The sequence below is a fragment of the Pieris brassicae genome, chromosome 10 (genome assembly GCF_905147105.1).
Source record: "Pieris brassicae chromosome 10, ilPieBrab1.1, whole genome shotgun sequence".
In the NCBI taxonomy this organism is placed as follows: domain Eukaryota; kingdom Metazoa; phylum Arthropoda; class Insecta; order Lepidoptera; family Pieridae; genus Pieris; species Pieris brassicae.
In genome coordinates, this window is record NC_059674.1 from 15,289,232 (window position 1) to 15,306,842 (window position 17,611).

General features: G+C 34.3%; 2 protein-coding genes across 4 annotated transcripts; both read left to right on the top strand.

Annotated features, from left to right (window-relative positions):
* The first annotated feature begins 1,129 nt into the window (after positions 1 to 1,129).
* Positions 1,130 to 16,480, top strand: LOC123715629. 3 transcript variants are annotated; one of them, XM_045670814.1, is made up of 7 exons: positions 1,130 to 1,265; positions 7,686 to 7,806; positions 10,965 to 11,140; positions 12,901 to 13,068; positions 14,651 to 14,748; positions 14,878 to 14,979; positions 15,592 to 16,480. In XM_045670814.1, the coding sequence occupies exons 2-7, from the start codon at positions 7,710 to 7,712 to the stop codon at positions 15,935 to 15,937; spliced, it is 987 nt and encodes a 328-aa protein (XP_045526770.1). In that variant the 5' UTR covers positions 1,130 to 1,265; positions 7,686 to 7,709; the 3' UTR covers positions 15,938 to 16,480. The 3 variants fall into 3 exon arrangements, with proteins under 3 accessions (XP_045526770.1, XP_045526771.1, XP_045526772.1); XM_045670815.1 differs by lacking the exon at positions 1,130 to 1,265 and adding an exon at positions 4,618 to 4,737; XM_045670816.1 differs by lacking the exon at positions 1,130 to 1,265 and adding an exon at positions 6,122 to 6,203.
* On the top strand, positions 2,070 to 3,868 carry LOC123715628 (dynein intermediate chain 3, ciliary-like). Its single transcript, XM_045670812.1, has one exon. It carries the CDS (start codon positions 2,090 to 2,092, stop codon positions 3,803 to 3,805), a length of 1,716 nt encoding a protein of 571 aa, XP_045526768.1. The 5' UTR covers positions 2,070 to 2,089; the 3' UTR covers positions 3,806 to 3,868.
* Positions 16,481 to 17,611: the final 1,131 nt, after the last annotated feature.

The following is a 17,611-nucleotide window of genomic DNA, read 5'->3' on the forward strand; positions in this document are numbered from 1 at the left end:
ACCAGGTTTCTGGTGAGCGTCTTCACTTTATTCTTGGGAATTGCGTTTATAATCAATTTTAGAGAGTCCAACCTCGCACTGGTCATGAATGATACTTAGTAGCCATGTACATTTTGAGCTAAAAATAGCAATGGAATAACATCACTGGCCCCAAAGGCCGGGGAGGACATTGAAGGTTCAGTAAGTTTAAATCGAGGTCGGAAGAATAATATAAAATAATTTGTGTTATTCTCTCGTAAGAATTTCTGCCTATTTTTGGGAAGAGGCAGAAACTCAATACTCTAAACACTTTTAGCACAAAAACCCATTCAACCAGGATTGCATTCCCACGAATCGAACCCGTATTCAATAAATCCAGTGCCTAATTAATTACAATTGCGATATACAGTTTTTAAATCGTAATTAAAACAGGTACATATTGTATTGAGTACTCATTGTTTAATTTCGATAAGGAACACCTATTGTGCACAAGTTCGAAGAACTTGATCCGTGTTCCTAGAATGCGATGTTGTTTTGCAAATTGTTTATTACATAGACACGGCAGCGCCATTTAAAAGAATCATTTTCGTATTTGGGAAACATTTTTGCTTATTATTGCCTATTGAAAAATCACAAAAGACTTACATAGGCTGATATGTAAGTAAGTTCTTAACAAAGTTTTCCATTATAGGAATACAATTTATTTGAACTTGAAATAACTCCGTGACAACTGGGTCGATTTGAATTAAGTGTTGGAACAAGCCACGAAAAAATTAAGTGTGTTTTTTTTTCAAATTACAGGGTTTAGCTAGTCATTTTATAATTGATATTTCCTGTTAAACTCTAAATCTAAAAATAGTCTAATGTAATTCATTGGATACTCAAGTAATCATTACTCTGATACAAAACCATATACGAGGTACCTATAAAAACTAAATCAACAGAAACACTTTTAGCACAATAACTGTGATAAAACTATAGATTATCAGACCGCGTTCGAACAGGAACTATTGCTAGCCGTAAAGGGTCAGCTAAAGAAATGGAAACTAGCACGACCCTCATAGAAAAGTAGCGTAATCGTGAGGAACTCGAAACCAGTCCCTAAGTACTTTGTTCAACGATAAACTAAGCTACAACTTACTACCAGTCACGCGCTATCCACGAAACGGACGGTCGTGTCTGCGTACGCGCACGTTTTATTAGAAAGTGTACAAAAACTGTGTTCAAGTGTTTAGGGAAAATGTGGTTTTGTGTTATTAAACAATTGGATTGCGTTTGTTAATTCTGTGAGTTATTTTTTTAAATTTATGTAAGAAGTGCTTGACTAATTGATATTTTTTTTTATATTCAAAGCTACATTCTATTATAAAATACGGTCTTTTTGAATCAAAAGAACCAAACAAGTAAACGTGTCGTAATTATGCGTCATTACATTGTTTTGAAAAAAATATTATATTAAAATATTGTTAAAGAGAATTTAAGAGCATTTAATCTTAGTAAGGATTTAGTGTATTTCTATAGCAATTTTAAATATTTGGGAACACAATACCTTTGAGGTACACCGACCGAATCCATAAAATGCTGGGTCAGAGTTGTGTTAAGCATATCTAAGTAAAAGAAACAAACACATTGCGACATCAAAACAAAGCTTTCAAACTCTTACGCATAATATTATGCTAACAATGTGGACAATAAGATTTCTTAATGCTTAATAATTCCAATCACACATTGCGATATTTCCTGGACTTTTATATATCTTACACGTTTGCGGAATTTTTATATTTTCTTATATCGCATTGCACACATACTTATTACCCTTAATGGTGCTATTATCTTCGTTATGCATCCACTAAATACATTTTTGCAAGTCTCGTTATGAAAGGAATTACAAAATTACTAGATGTTCGTTATACGTAACTCGGTGTTCTAGTTTTTTTAATTATATAACTTAAATGTAATACAGATCATCTCATTTAAGACGTTTTTAATTAATCAAATCAGTTACCCATTAAATTCTGGCACCATTACCATGGCCTGCGTGTTTTACAAAATTTATTATTCAAACGTCACCAAAGACACGAAAGGTTACTTAGAAACAACGAATAACGAAATGAAAAGCTACGTTAGATCAACCTATGCTTATACAAAACTTCGCAAAAACCTCGGTAGACAACCATTGTTTCAAGACGTACCTGCGCACCTAATAGACTCTATTAACCCCAATATCGAGGAGCAGAAACAGTATGTACTTCGCAATCCTGTTCACCGAGAAATACAAGCAACAATGCCGCAATCTGAACACGAAGCAAACACAAAACAATTGGTAATGCACGACCAGGGCATAAATCATATTGAAGGCGGTTGGCCCCGTGATGTCCATCTTTACAATGAAGATCACCTAGATCGGCACAGACGGCGTGTTCAACACGAGGACGGGTATGTTCGTGCAATACTAAGCCTAAAGCCACAACTGGAACATTGTATTGATCAAAATAACGCAATCGACATGTACCAAACGTACTTTGCTACAATGAACCCTCAAGCGCCAGTCGAAAAATGCAACGTTCAAATTGCAAATGTATTTACAGAGCCATATCAACGGCCTGTATCTTGCATTGTTTGGACAGATGAAAATACACCTAAACTTGTTACATCTTACAGTTATCAAGATTACTCAAAAGATATGATGCTACCAACTACTTGCTATATATGGGATATAAATAAACAAACAACTCCATTATATGAGTTTTTCCCAGAAACTACTTGCTGGCGATTAGTATGTTCTCCCGATCAGCCCGACATATTGATTACGGGTCTTCAAAACGGTACAGTAAATATCTTTGACAGTCGGGGTAGTCAAAATGCCGTTTCTAAATCTTCTGTATATAATTCTCATCGTGGGCCAATCACTGGTCTCCTTTACACACATTCGCGTACAAATACAGAATTTTTCTCTGGATCTCCAGATGGTCAGTGTCTTTGGTGGGATGTAAGATACATTTCTAAGCCTATTGATCAGCTCTTTATGTCAATTCGACAAGGACCTAACGTTGAACCGAGTTATTCCAATACTGAAGGTGTTAGCAGTCTTGAATTCGATCGGGGCTTACCTACAAAGTTTTTAACAGGAACGGAATCTGGCTTAGTAATTAATGCAAATCGTATGGGGAGAAGCCACTCGGAAATTTTGACATCTTATTGGAACGCTCATGTAGGTGCAGTGAGAGCCGTTCACCGAAGTCCTTGTACGCTACGTATGTTTATAACTTGCGGAGATTGGAACGTCCGTATTTGGAGTGAAGAAGTTCGCACGGCGCCAATTATAGTCACACGCCCATATCGTTACCAGGTAACTGATGTTGCTTGGGCTCCTTTAAGATATTCTAGTTATATGGCGATCTGTGAAGGTGGGGTGTTCCACTATTGGGATTTACTGAGAAAACATCATGCACCTATTGCAACGCTTAAAGTATCGAAGCACGGCCTAACTCGTGTAACACCACACCCATCAGGCGAATCTATTGCTGTTGGAGATAATCAGGGTTCAATACACATCCTTCACCTTTCCGAAAATATGATCCTTCCCAACAGCCAGGATAAGCAATTAGTTCATCAAATTTATGACCGTGAAACGCGTCGTGAACATATATTAGGTAATAGAGTTAAAGAAATACGTGTAAAGCATAAAATTGAGGACGCTACGCACATGGATATTGAAGATGATGATGATGACGCTTTAATATCCACAGAAGAAGATTATTTCAAAATGGTTAACGATGAATTAAATAGTATAGATGAATTTTTGTCTACAAGCAAAGTCGTATGATTAATTATTATTACTGTATTTTTCATTTACATTTAATACATAGAAAAAAACTATATTAACCAACATGTCATCGTTGTTTACTACCGCAATGTTTAATGATATTGTGTGACCTACTGTCGCAATATAAAACAGTATAAAAATTACATTGATAATACAAAAAAGCAGAGTGGTTGTCGAAAAATGGAAGTGGTTTGGTCATTCTATTGCCGTAACTAACCTATATATAATTAACTGGCTAAAACGCGGACGGAAGTGTATTCTACTTTAACTACTCAAGTGAAAGTCAATGTATAACCTATTAATATGTAGACACGTAACAGCTAAGAAACCCGCATGTGGCCCGGAATATATCCGGTTGAGGGGTTTGAACGATTTCTCTTACACAAAAACACGTAAACACGTGTACAAAGTAAACAATGGCATTGTCATCGAAGAATCGAGGGAAATTGCAGCTACTTTGACAAGGCTGCTCATGATTGCATTACGGCTCAGGGAAAACCTATTTACTAGAACCATAAGGCACAATTACGGCCATATCTGTTTTGCTTAGTAGTAGCGCGTGCGACATTTAAATAAAAAATATAACCACAATGAACTACTTTAGTTATAATACAGAACGTAACATATGTGTGTAAAAATATTTTTTTAAGATTTCAGTCCTTTCTAAGACGCGTACTTAATATTATAATATATTAAAAAAACAGTCAATAATGAAGCAATTCGTTATAACGTAATATAGCCCTGTTAGCTATAATTTCGCCGTTAATCGAATTAAAAATGCCGTAAACCGTCAAATTAGAAAAGAGACGTAAGTGCAATGGCCGTGAAATACACAGCTGTATCGTAAACTACAAATACTTAACAGCGCACAAAGCGTAGTAAAACGCCGGAGTGTGTTGTAAACCCCTTCTAAAATCATTTAATGCTTAAATGTAAATAATTTGCGATGGTGATTGCTATATACTCTATAATTTATGACATGTCAAAATTATACTATGTAGATACCTACTGTATTTAAAATATCTATATTTCGAAAGCTCTAGAAGCTTCTTGACTTGATCGGCAGCATCTTGACAAGCTTTGGTTTAAAATACAGATTTGAGATATGATACAGAACTGTTTTAAGGGGTAACATTATTCATCATAGTTCCACAAACGCTAGTTTGGACTTCTTGACGTACCGGCTTATTATAACAACGAGTTTGTGAACAAAAGTGCGTCAGCCTCAACTTTCACCGGCGTAAAGCGTAGTTGAACGAAACTTCCTATATGCGTACAATATGACACGACCAAATACATTATAGTTTAAAGCAACTTTACAAGACTGTTTTTAACGTTTATTAACTTTATATAAGTATAATATCCTGAGAGTATTTCTATATCATTAAAATACATTAGTCCTTATTACTTACTACACGTTCGTGTAATATTCAATCTGAAATTAGTTAATTATAATGAATATTAATTATCTAAAATGGTGTTCTTAAATATAGGGAACAAATAAGCCAGGATTAATAAAGTAAGCCTTAAGCCTAAACCTAGAAAAAGAGGCGAATCACAAACAGTGTTATATACTATATATAAATAAAAAATATACAAATATATATGCTAATCTAGACAATTTATACATTCCGTTCTAGTATATTTATACGAGTTAATATCAATTATATAAAACTAAGATAATTAAAATGCTTAACAACAATTAAATTAATTCTTGTCAACGCAATCAGTTCGGAATGCGCTACTGGTTTTCTTAAGTAGGTTAATGTCTAACACGCAGACCTAGTTTTTCAAGACCTTATAACACCTAAACAGCAATCCTTTTATTCACAAACGTACTAAGTCGTGTTGTCGTTACCGCTCTTGTGTTAGTACAAGTAAATAAAAGGGACAAAGCACTATTTAACTCGAGCTCTCTTACGTTTGCGATTAAAATCTAATTTAGCAGACTATAAATACACTATATACTATATATATATATATATATATATATATATATATATATATATATATATATAATAATTTAGTTTTAATTCGTAAATCGTGTAGTTTAAATCAAGATTTATTTATAGTAAATAAACAATTTACTATAAATAAATCTTATATGTAATTAATTATTTGACGTATTAGATTATTAGACGTAATTTATATTAGACACAAAAAGTCTTTTGTGCTATAAATAGGGAATCGTATGTCACGGTGGATTTTTGTCGGTTCAGGGTTAGACAAAGTGTGATTGTCCTTGTAGCAATACAGCTGAAGAGCTGTTACATATTCTGACCGACTGTCAAATGTTTGGATACGACAGGTATAACACCAGGTATGGGACTAAAGGGAAACGAATTTAAAGGAAATAATATTCAACAAAAGGTTAAGAGGCATCTTTCTGGAATTTGCTGTAAGTGTCGTCCAAAAAGTTGTTAAAAGAATTAGGTAAAATAAGTAAATTATTCAATAACTCCGATGACAACATAGTCGAGGAATTATGTAGAAAATATATAAAAAACATAGGTAATCGTATTATTGTAATATTTTTTTTTTTACATAATTCCTTGTTATTTGGCGTAGACCTTTATTTATGGAATTCATTATGTAAATCTATAATTTATATGCATATTAGAGACAAGAACTAGCAAAGTGTGGAATACCTGTGGGGGTCATCCCTGGGAGATACGAACTCAAATTGTTTAAAAAGAGCGAAATACTGTTTCAAAGTCCGGCAACGCACCCACTAAAATGGGTGTCCATGACTGCCCTTGTTAGGTGAACAGTTTGCTCGTTTGGCGTATGTTAAAAAAAATTAAACATCTATTATAAAACTTGATCAAATAATTTTTTGATAAAGGATCGTTACCTTAGTAACTTGGTATTTACGTTTATAATAAGGCCGCAATTGTTTTGTTTTTATGACATAAGGCTGATACACATATATGTGTCTAAGTTGTAACGGAACATCTTATGTCTACTCTACATAATTTTAGCAATCGAGACAATGCAAAACGATTTTATAATGCCATAATCGTGAATACCGCGCGTTGTATAATGTCAATGAATGTCACGTTCGCTCACAAAGAAAAGAATGTGGAACATTAAACAATTTGTACTGACGTATTAAAACTCGTTAAGAACTTCATAGTGATATTTTACATACAAAAGTTTTTATGTTACCGTAATAATATTAAAATTCGTCACACTTAATCTTACTTTTTGGTTTGTTTTCAAAATTTAATCGGTTTGTTTGTAAGTAGTTGAATACATTTTTTAAATTAATTTGTATTTGAATAATTGTAAAAAAACGAGCAATATATAAAAAAGCGAGTACTACCAGTACCAATAAATTAAAAAAATTGCAAAATAAGGCTTCGTAATCATTTATTAAAAAGTGTTTTCCCCAGAATGTCAAACTATTTTCATAATACGTGACAAATAACAGCGTCTAAACACACATTTCAAAGCGACAAAGTTCAATGTATTCGCCAGTCCTTGGTAGTAACAATGACGAAATGTCTCTACTGTTTAGTTATAGAATGTTAATAGAGGCTAATTTGTAAACCCGTCCTTACAGTTATAAGTGACGAGCCTGAGGTTTGTCTGGTGACCCACTTCACGCCTCTGACGGATGTAATCCTCGCCAAACCCTAACCGCATTGTGACTGACGTTTGTCAACTGAATGTTTATGCTTGAGAGATGCCTTTTTCGATGGCCTTGAGATGTTGACTGTGAAACTACTTGTTGTGTCGCTATATACTTTCAGTTTTGCGATACATTTTTTTTGTTTATATACACTCTATTTATATATTAATTATAGGCATTATAATGTAACAGAGCAACCTCACAAAACATGAATAAGGAAAATATGTATGGTAATTATTCTTCCAGTAACGCCGCTATGGGCACGATGCGATGAGCCACTTGCTGGTGGCACTCGCGTTGTTGACGGCGGAGGCGGCCCATGCGCAACTGCGGCCGGCCGACGCGCCGCCGCCTCTAAACGACACACGTGAGTGAGTTATATATTATAGTAGATAATTTTTATTTTTATAAGGCATCTTAACAGATTATAAGACACATGGTTCCCGAAGGCATATATTAAACGTGAGCACAGCATAAGTACAAGAAGGTTGCACCATTTTTATGAAGTACCTTTATTAGGAAACTTCAGGCGCATCTTACACACCGTATGATCAAGTGGGTTGTTTTTTTTTACTGGAAAGGCACAGATTAAAAATATTTTAGCTTTAGTACTTTAAGTACTTTTTTTTATTCACATAAAACAAGTAGGCAGGAGACTCCATTCGCCGCCCATAGAGCTCGGCGGTGCCGGAGATGGTTTTTTAGAATTGGTACGCTCTTGCCTTGAAGGATCATAATTAGAATTGGTTCGGAAATACTTCAGTAGTAGCTAGTTGTAATGCGCGGCAAAAATAAACGCTTAATTGTGAAAGCTAGACTCGTACGATATACTAGTATATCGCAACAGAATCCAATTCTAAACATAATCTTGTGTAAATAAAAGCATAATGTGAGGTTTTATATAAGGTATTATGCAGGTTTTATTGCAAATACGTCTTATATTAAGTCATACTGCCCACTAGAGTAATTACATTAATAACATAGAATACGTAAAGGTTAATTGCGTAATACAGTCAAAGATTAGATACCTAGATTATGTATGCATTCACTTTTGAATTTTTGTCTATTATTAAAAGAGCGTGTTTTAAAAATAATATTTTATTAAGTTTGTAAGTAACAAAAGAAACGTTATTTCTGTGATGAGATAAGATTTAAATGTTTCAGTAGTGTTTAATGTAAGATTGTTACAATTTATTATTGATTCAAGTGGTGGAATTATACGTCACATCTGGGACTTAGTAAGAAAATGTTAATGTTCCACCTAGCAATTGTACCTAATGTTAGACATAACGAAGGCTGTATTACGAAATGACCAATTTTAATTTTATGTAAATATTTGTTGGTAGAAGTGAAAAACGTGACGAATATTTTTCACCAGATATAATAACGGAATGCTTACCACATCGCCGTATTCATAAAAGCGTAACCACAGTTTATTCAAAAATGTAGACTTATTTGTAATAGAAATAAACACTTATTAATCTCTCATGACAGTTATACAGTGAAAAAAGATATCTTTCTACATCTCTCTCACTGTATTATTAATACTCATACTGCTAGAGCAGTGTCTACTAGTCAACTCTAGCGGAGATTGGCTAAACCTAGTAGGAGCGGAGATTGGCTAAACCTAGTAGGAGCGGAGATTGGCTAAACCTAGTTGCACTGGGCCTCTATCTTCTCTGTTTCTCTAATATTCAAGTTGGTGATAAGCGTTCTGTGTCACGCCGTCGACGTCATGGATCTAAGATATGCCGATTTGCTCACGATGTTTTCCTTCACCGTACGTGCAAGTGCTAAATGCGCAAATATACAGAATGTCCAGTCTATAACCTCAGATATGAAAGTAGCACCCTGAAGCTAAGTAAACACTGCTCTTAAAAATAAACTACACTAAGTATAAAATATAATAATAATCAATGGCGCTACAGCCTGTTTAAGTCTGGGCCTCAGATTTCTGTATCTGTTTCATTATCATTTATAAATCGAATAGGCAAGTAGGTGATCAGGCTTTTGTGTCTAACGCACGCCGTCGACTTTTTGGGTCTAAGGCAAGTCGGTTTCCTCACGATGTTTTCCTTCACCGTTCGAGCGAAATTTAAATGCGCATATAGAAAGAAAATCCATTGGTCCATAGCCGGGGATCGAACCTACGACCTCAGAGATGAGAGTCGCACGCTGAAGCCACTAGGCCAACCGTGCTCTAAGTTAAAATATAGCAAATTTAAATCGTAAAAGCATAAATATCTTTATACATTATTGTTACTTGTGATTGTCTTTGCTGCTTGTCGTATTGTTCGCACATCTTTTACGATGCAAAATATACTAACGTTACTTTCGTTTCATTGATATAACATTGAACGGTTAGCATATTGAGATTACAGTTGGCTCTGTGATTGCATAGTCCCGTTAATTTGACAGTGACTTACTAATCGCGTTCGCTTTCCCTTTGGAAAGTATTGAGATGTTGAATATTCAATACGCAATAGAGAATGGTAAAGGACATAGACATCTGCTGCAAAAATTGTTTATTTCACGGGTTTATTATGCCGTGTAAACGTCACTTAATACGTTTATAGGCTTCATTATTTAATGTTACGCTGTGATGTTATGATTTTATATCAAATCTAAGCTAAAGCGTAATAACCGTGGCGTCAGAGATACGAGAATATCATGATTGTTTATGGTTTGTTCGGATTTAATCGTGTGTTAACCAAGATGAAACGGGACTCCTGTGTTTAACGGGGGTGCTTTGTTCTATATTTAATACCAATATTCACGCCGAATGTTTTTTAGAAAAAAAACATCCCTCTCACCCCTTATACGTTTTGGAGCAAAACTGTAATTTGTCTCTTGCACAACTACTAGAAACAAAGAAACGATTTGAGTAAATAATGTGATTAATTTGCGTGTAGTCCGTTGCTGTCACTGTTAGTTGAGTGTGGAGTGCTCAATCCACTAGGCCAACACTGTTGTAGACAAACATATCATTAGAATATCTAACCAGAAGTAGTTAGCGTCCATTATGTAAGAGGTTATTAATGTAATACTTCTACGTTTCTACTCATTAAACAAGCACTTCCCTTTTCCGTGAGAAACTTTTCAACTTTAGGAGGCTTAAGAAAAATAAACTTTTTACACTTGTTATGTGAATTACCTTAAGGAAAATTTCTTAAATTAAAACGAACTCCACTTTAGATAAACAGAATTAAAAAAATGCTTTTTAAAGTTTTTTATTGGCATTTCTTTATCAGTTTTTTGAGATAAGTTGTTATTTTGAACTATATTTTTTATTAGACATCCATCGTCTTAAACTACTAAGCCACGATTTCCCTTTTTTGATTGGCATTTCTTTATCAGTTTTTTGAGATAAGTTGTTATTTTGAACTATATTATTTATTAGACATCCATCGTCTTAAACTACTAAGCCACGATTCCCTTTACATAGCCAATTGTATTTAATTTCAACCTAATGAACTGAAGACAAAAATTATAAAATATTTCTGTAATACAACATTATCATTTCAGGATGCGGTTCCGAATGCGTTAGATGCTCAGCTGACGGATGCATTAAATGTGCGCGTCTTCTTATATGGCCAGGAGGCTCGTGCTCCCACGAGTGTCCATCAGGGACTCGGGAATCTTGGGCACACGATGACCAGCTCATGGGCAGAGTCTGCTACCCAGGGCATGTGTATCACGAAGTAAGTATTACTTCGAACCATGAAAATATGTATAATATCATTTACAGAAGTGAAGGTAGATCGCATAGATGTACATATTTATTTATATATCTATTACGACTTCGTTGCAAGTATACAGATATATAGTACAATTAAAATAATTAAATAAAAATGACGGCAACTGGCTGCCTTATCGCTTTCGACCGATTTCTTTAAAAAAAATATTTATTAGATGAACGCAAGAAGTGCAAATATGCAGTGAAAGTTATTAAGACAAAGCTAATGGAACAAAGCAAAGCAATTAAAACATGTCAACAGTGAAAGGGACAATAATAAAAAAAATACTGGTGACTTAAACAAAAAAATATATACAAAGCAAGCTCAAGGATTGTAATATTGTGCAAACTATCATATGGCATGTCAATAAAAACAGCTGTTTAAATACAATCCGTGTATGGAAATTCTATAAAACCAGATATTTATAGCTAGGAAGTAGGTCACAACGCCTATGAACAAACAAACTCATCTCGTAAACACAGTCGTCGCTTTGATGCGCTTTTAATGAAGCAACATTACAAGATTAACCTCACTGTAATTTGAATTACGAATTCCTTTTGCATAATTCGGTTTCAATACTGTAATATAGGTAAATGAGTTTGGTACGCTTTCGTATTACAGAATCAGTTTTGCGAATTTTGGTTGAACGACTTCTTTGATATTTTAGCTGTTACTTTGTTTGCGTGGAAACGTGATCACACAGTGGCGGATTTACCAGCAGGCTGAGTAGGCGGGCCTAGGGCGGCAAATAAGGGAACTGATTTTATTTTCTACTCGATAGTAATCAAAAAGATTTCTGCATGAAGGGTTTCTGTTTTTTTAGATAGAAGTCTGCAATAAATTTAGCCGATGACTTCCACTTTACCTTGTCATTGCACATTCGGTGTTGCTACACTACAACTTCAATATTCTAGAATAAGGCTAGTTCGCCGCCTCCCAACCAGTAATCGATCTATGCGTCCTCAACTTTCTATGTGTAAAAAAAGTGAAATTACAGAAAGTGCTTTTCCCTCTTCCCGTATCGACATTTATATATTATTCCTGGGTAGAGGCTGCGAACTGGATGGTTTGTGTATAATTTTGTGCTCAAAACTCATAGGACTCATAGGAAAATCTAGGATATGACAATTGTAAGGTAGAGGCAGCAAAAACTTCACAGACTATACCTTGAAAATGTGTAAATGCGCCGCTGTGAACACAAGCGTTTATTATTAGTAAATATGTTACTATTACACTCAGAAACAATGTCTGCAAGACCATAATACAAGTCGGTACTCTAGTTCCAGACAGGATTACCAAGAAACAAACTCAGAAGTACCAAGTTGTATCTCTTTAGAATTACAATATGCTATTAGATAGTATGAAAAATAAAGTGTTATTATGATTAATCTGTATAAAACAAAGCCTTTAAAGATGTTATAGAGTAAAATAACTTTATGAAAAAATCCATAATTAAAAATATTTGTCAGTAATTTAACAAAACTATCAGAAATTAGTCTAGCATGCTTGTAAATAGTATGTCTTTGCCTGTCTCTATATATTGATGTGTGTTTATGTAATTTCAGAATGCTAATACATGTAAAAAACTTGACGTTTGTTTTCGTACATATTTACATCACCTGTTCGTACTTATTTACATCACCTGTGGCGCCATCTTGTCAAGAGAAGGGTTTTGGCAGGTTCTACATGTTATGAACGTTTAATTCAAAGATATCATTCTACAGATATTAATTGGCGGCGCGTGCGGAGTAGCTGCCTGTATAATTTTGGTAGCTGTGGGGGCTGCCTACGCACGTTGCAAGAAAAGGCCGCACGCGCACCCTCTACCTCAACCGAATCACGATGACGACGCGCAACTAAGAGAATTTCACAAACAGCTGGACTGTTTACGAGTAAGTTCATAAAATTATAAATATGAATATGATAAAGATGAATAGTGCAGAGCAAAATAATAAAGACCATTATGGATTAGTTCGCAAAGCAGTATACGTATAAATCCGAGTTTCAGATATAAATTCCCGTCAAACGATAATTGGGTCCGAATGGGATAGTGAGGAAATATAGTTATTTTATTATTACACTATTGTAATGTATAATGATTTTAAGCCTGCGTAACAATTAAGCCATTACTCGGTCTTTATAGCGTGTAACGAAACGAGGTTAGGAAGTGTAGGCGCGTGAAATCAAAGCCTACTCGACGAGTGTGGATGTAAACAACACGCCAAAACACTCCCAATTACAACGTAACGTTATCGGTAGCGTAGATAAAACCTCAAGTAAGCGAAAAAGCGTTATTTTAATTGGCATCTCTATTCCTAACAGACTAACTATTAAAGACGTAGTTGATGCTGAGTAAGATGTTGTCATATACATGCATTTTATTTATAATCTCTGTTCGCAGATTCATAATTTTGTAAATCGGCAAAATGTTCAAAACTTACAAAATGCGGCAACTGTGCTGTGTTTGAAAGGAATTGCGGTGTTCCATTAAAATATAGTTTCTATATACTCTCATAAACTATATTTATTTTATAAAAGCATTCTTTAATCAAAGGAACAGTTTAAATACGCTACGCCAAAAATGTTTTTCATCCATTGTGATAAAAAGCGCCATCTTTTTGTTCGCCATTAATTCACCGTGCTTGCTTCACGGCACGTTGCTGACAGATATGAATATCATGTCGCTTTCAATTAGAAGAAAATCACTTTCTACAAACCGGTTCGGTGTTTGCAAATGTGTGTGGTGTGATTAATAAAGATATTAGTTACATTGATTTCTAAACAAGAAGGCGTGCGTGCGTTTTGTTGTTCAAGAAGGCTCATAAATAACAGTCATAATGTATGCCTCAAATATAATAACACGCTTCTTACGCTACGTGATTAACGTATAGAATATATAACGTATTGGGTTCGTAAATCGCAATACCGTAAAAAAATATTTATAACTAAAGCTTACGCTCTTTCGAAAACTATACCCTTGAAATCCCACCTCATTAAGGTCCCTACAGTTAGGCCATGGAATTCACTTCCCGTCCCTATTCGCTTAGCTCCTTCTCTATCTTCCTTTAAATTTCTTCTGTACAAACATTACCTGTCCACATCGTATCCCTAACTTTCTTACTAACTACTAACTGACGTGAGACTTATCTTAAATTATCGTGATTTATGTGTGTTTTTACATTCTATTTTTAATGTATCATCTTTTTAGTTTAGTTTAGTTCGTTTTTTTTGTTCCTGTTTAGTTTTGTCTTAATCTCATGTGTATAACATGTATTTTTGCACTACTTGCCTATCTTATGTAATTTAATACATTTTTATTCTTTTCTTTACTCACAGTGGTTGCCTGGAAGAGATCGCTTGTAAGCGATAAGGCCGCCAGTTGCCCTCCTTTTGATTTGATGATGTTCAATTTTTTTTGTATAGTCACCGTATCATATCATAGGCACAAAGTAATAATATAAGAAAATTTTTTAGCCTCACGCATACACTCTGCTAGCTATACTCAACCACACGAGGCACCAGGTGCGAGAGCTCTACCAGTTGGGGAATAATGATGCAGCAATGGCTTATAGGTAAATATTTCTTTATAAAGAGAATTTTTAGTTAATACCTGTGTCTAAATTCGCATTTAGCTTTAAATTAAGATTTCATAGTAAGTATACACTATGTTTATATAAAAACTTATAAACCCAACTTTTCAGCTGTGTCTTGAGTGATCTGGCAAAGCTACTAATACTGCTGAACAAACAGCAGATTCCTGTGGTGCCTGAAGAATGGTCTCGACTTGCGAGCTGGGCTGATCGGTAACTATTTCATTTATTCTTGTACCCCAATTTATTACTATACTTATACTTATTTAGGCCGGCAAGGCACTCGCGCCCTCTCTGGCGTTGAGTGTCCATAGGCGGTGATTAACATTATATTAACATCAGGCGTTAGCCCTGTGATACATAAAAAAACAAAACCTATGACATTGTGGCTGATGATGCTCTTTAAGTCTAAAAATAATCTTCTCCTCTCATTCTTACAGCCTATAAATTTTTATCTCTTTATAATTCAAGCGTTCACTTAAACGCAAGTGCTCTTGAGAAATAAAGATAAGAGCTTAACATGTGCTTCGTGAGTAATCTAGGTCTGGAAAGGTCATGTCACATTCGTATATTTAAGTGCAAGTTTTAACAAGCATAAGAGTAAATAATTTATTAGGTGAATTAGGAATTCAAAAAGTCTATTTCGAGAATAACGGTGTCGAGCTCGCTAACGTTTTGGCGCAAATTTCAAAAGGCGAATCATGCATTTTTTTTTAATAATGTTTCTTATATCATCTCATCACAGAGCTGTAAAAATTTATACCGTAGAGCATATAAACATACAGAGCACATTTATAATAAAAAAATATTTTTTTTTTTCTTCAGAATACTCAAACGCTACAGTCGTCTCGGTATTAATCAGTCATGTCAACAAACAGAACTCGTGAACTTGTCGTCCCCACCGAGCCAAAGGTCAGATGACACCACTCAATCATTCTCTACCTTCAAACCCCCCTCATACTCCCCTACATCCTATGATAGTCATATTTTAGATAAGGAAAACCCATGGAGCGGAAGACCACCAAGCTACTCCCAAATAGAATCAGAGTCCATAGTACTCACAGATCCCTGGGAGAGGCGACCAATTGTAAGGAGAGAAAGTGTTTGGCTAGAAGACGAGTTATTTGAGATGACCAGACGACCCCAAGACGAACTTACCACAGAGTTGTAGTTAGAGTCTAGATTAAGATACATTTGTTAATATATTTAAGATTTTATGTTATCGGAAACTTATTGGTAACCTTTATTTAATAAATAATAAATATGAATCTAATAATGTAATAACCTTTTAACTATAGAAAAGTAAAGGAATTTAATAAAGTTTCAAAATGGAAACAATGCAAATTATCTATGTATAAATTAAAACTCTAAAATATATTAAAAGTACAAAGATAAGTTATTACTTCTTTTTAAAAATGTAGGTAAAATATTATCAAATAGATACTCGTGGTGAGAAAAAAAGAAAGGCTACAATTGGGAAAATCTACTAGTCACAGTAAAATGAAAAAATTATCAACAAGCCCATACATATTTTAGGCATAAAGATAAAACTATGAAATCAATATTCTGAAGTGACAAATCATCCTTTACCTATCTGTTACGTTTGGTTTCCTATGTATATACATAATATGACGTAATACGTATTTAGTTTAATATTTTATTCATTTTGAAGCAATTAGTACCTGTTTATTAATAAAATTGAAATTTGTTATTTACAATGAAGTATTAATTATAATTAGTAGTATAGAAAAAAATAATAAACCACGATATGTACATTGTCCTTTTTTTCACAAGTTCCTTAACATTATTTATAAATCTACTAAACAAGCAATCTTCGAAGATACGAATAATTAATGTGTCACAAAAAGCGGTTACGAAGGAGTAAATATTAGAGTTACAATTAACCAGCTATTACACACCCAACAACAACTTTAAAAATTATATATTATGTTTCCTAAATTTGTTCTGCTTTAAAAAAATTGCCAAATGTTATAAGAACGGTTCCGCCTTCAGGTGAACTTTGTATACGTTGAACATATATTAAATAAGGTGAAACATCAGTAGGAACATATTCAGTACGGTCAAACGAACGGGAATTTGTAATGGTTACTGTAGCTTTGGTGTTATTTGAATTTCCCGCGTTAAAGTCTTGAGAGATATTTGAATTTTCAGTGTAAGATGTTGATGGTTGAGAGGATGTGTTATGTGAATTATTATTATTTTGCGAGTATGGAGATGACATGGATTGCGATATAGGTTTAGAAGTAACCTTTTTGATTAATTGACTCATTTTCTATATTGCATAATCTTTCGCACTGACAAAAATTACCGCTAGAACCACTACCTTTCTTTTTCTTAATTAATGTACACTGCCGACAAAGGCACAAATAACGAGTTCGTTTGCGACTTCCTTCACCTGTCTGAGATGAGTTACCGAACAATCCATTTTGTCCAGGTCATCTTGTGAACCAGCATTTGATCCCACAGGAAGATTCAGAGTAACATGGCTATCCCGACCTAGATCGGGGGGCTCGTTCATACAATATTTACAAGATTTAAAATAACTTACCGACTACACGATACCACTATACACAAATATATATAAAGATTACATATAATACAAAAATTAAAACTACCAGCTTATCCTCAGCGTTTTAACTAGTACAATTAAATGAAACTTTCAGCACCATGAAAAATACGTCTACCGTGAACGAAGTTTCCCGCGCTTTTTCTACAAAATACTTACTTCCCAAAAATAACGTAAATAACGTAGTGTATAGACTATATTTTATTACCTGCGATAAGAAGATACCTAATGATTTTGACAATTTACTCGCAGGGACAA

Bases quoted from the DNA above. Each gene is read 5' to 3' on its own strand.
- LOC123715628 (XM_045670812.1), top strand. From the start codon at position 2,090: ATGAAAAGCTACGTTAGATCAACCTATGCTTATACAAAACTTCGCAAA.
- LOC123715629 (XM_045670814.1), top strand. From the start codon at position 7,710: ATGAGCCACTTGCTGGTGGCACTCGCGTTGTTGACGGCGGAGGCGGCC. The intron at 7,807-10,964 runs GTGAGTGAGTTA...TTATCATTTCAG, and splicing joins GCCGCCTCTAAACGACACAC to GATGCGGTTCCGAATGCGTT. The intron at 14,980-15,591 runs GTAACTATTTCA...TTTTTTCTTCAG, and splicing joins CTTGCGAGCTGGGCTGATCG to AATACTCAAACGCTACAGTC.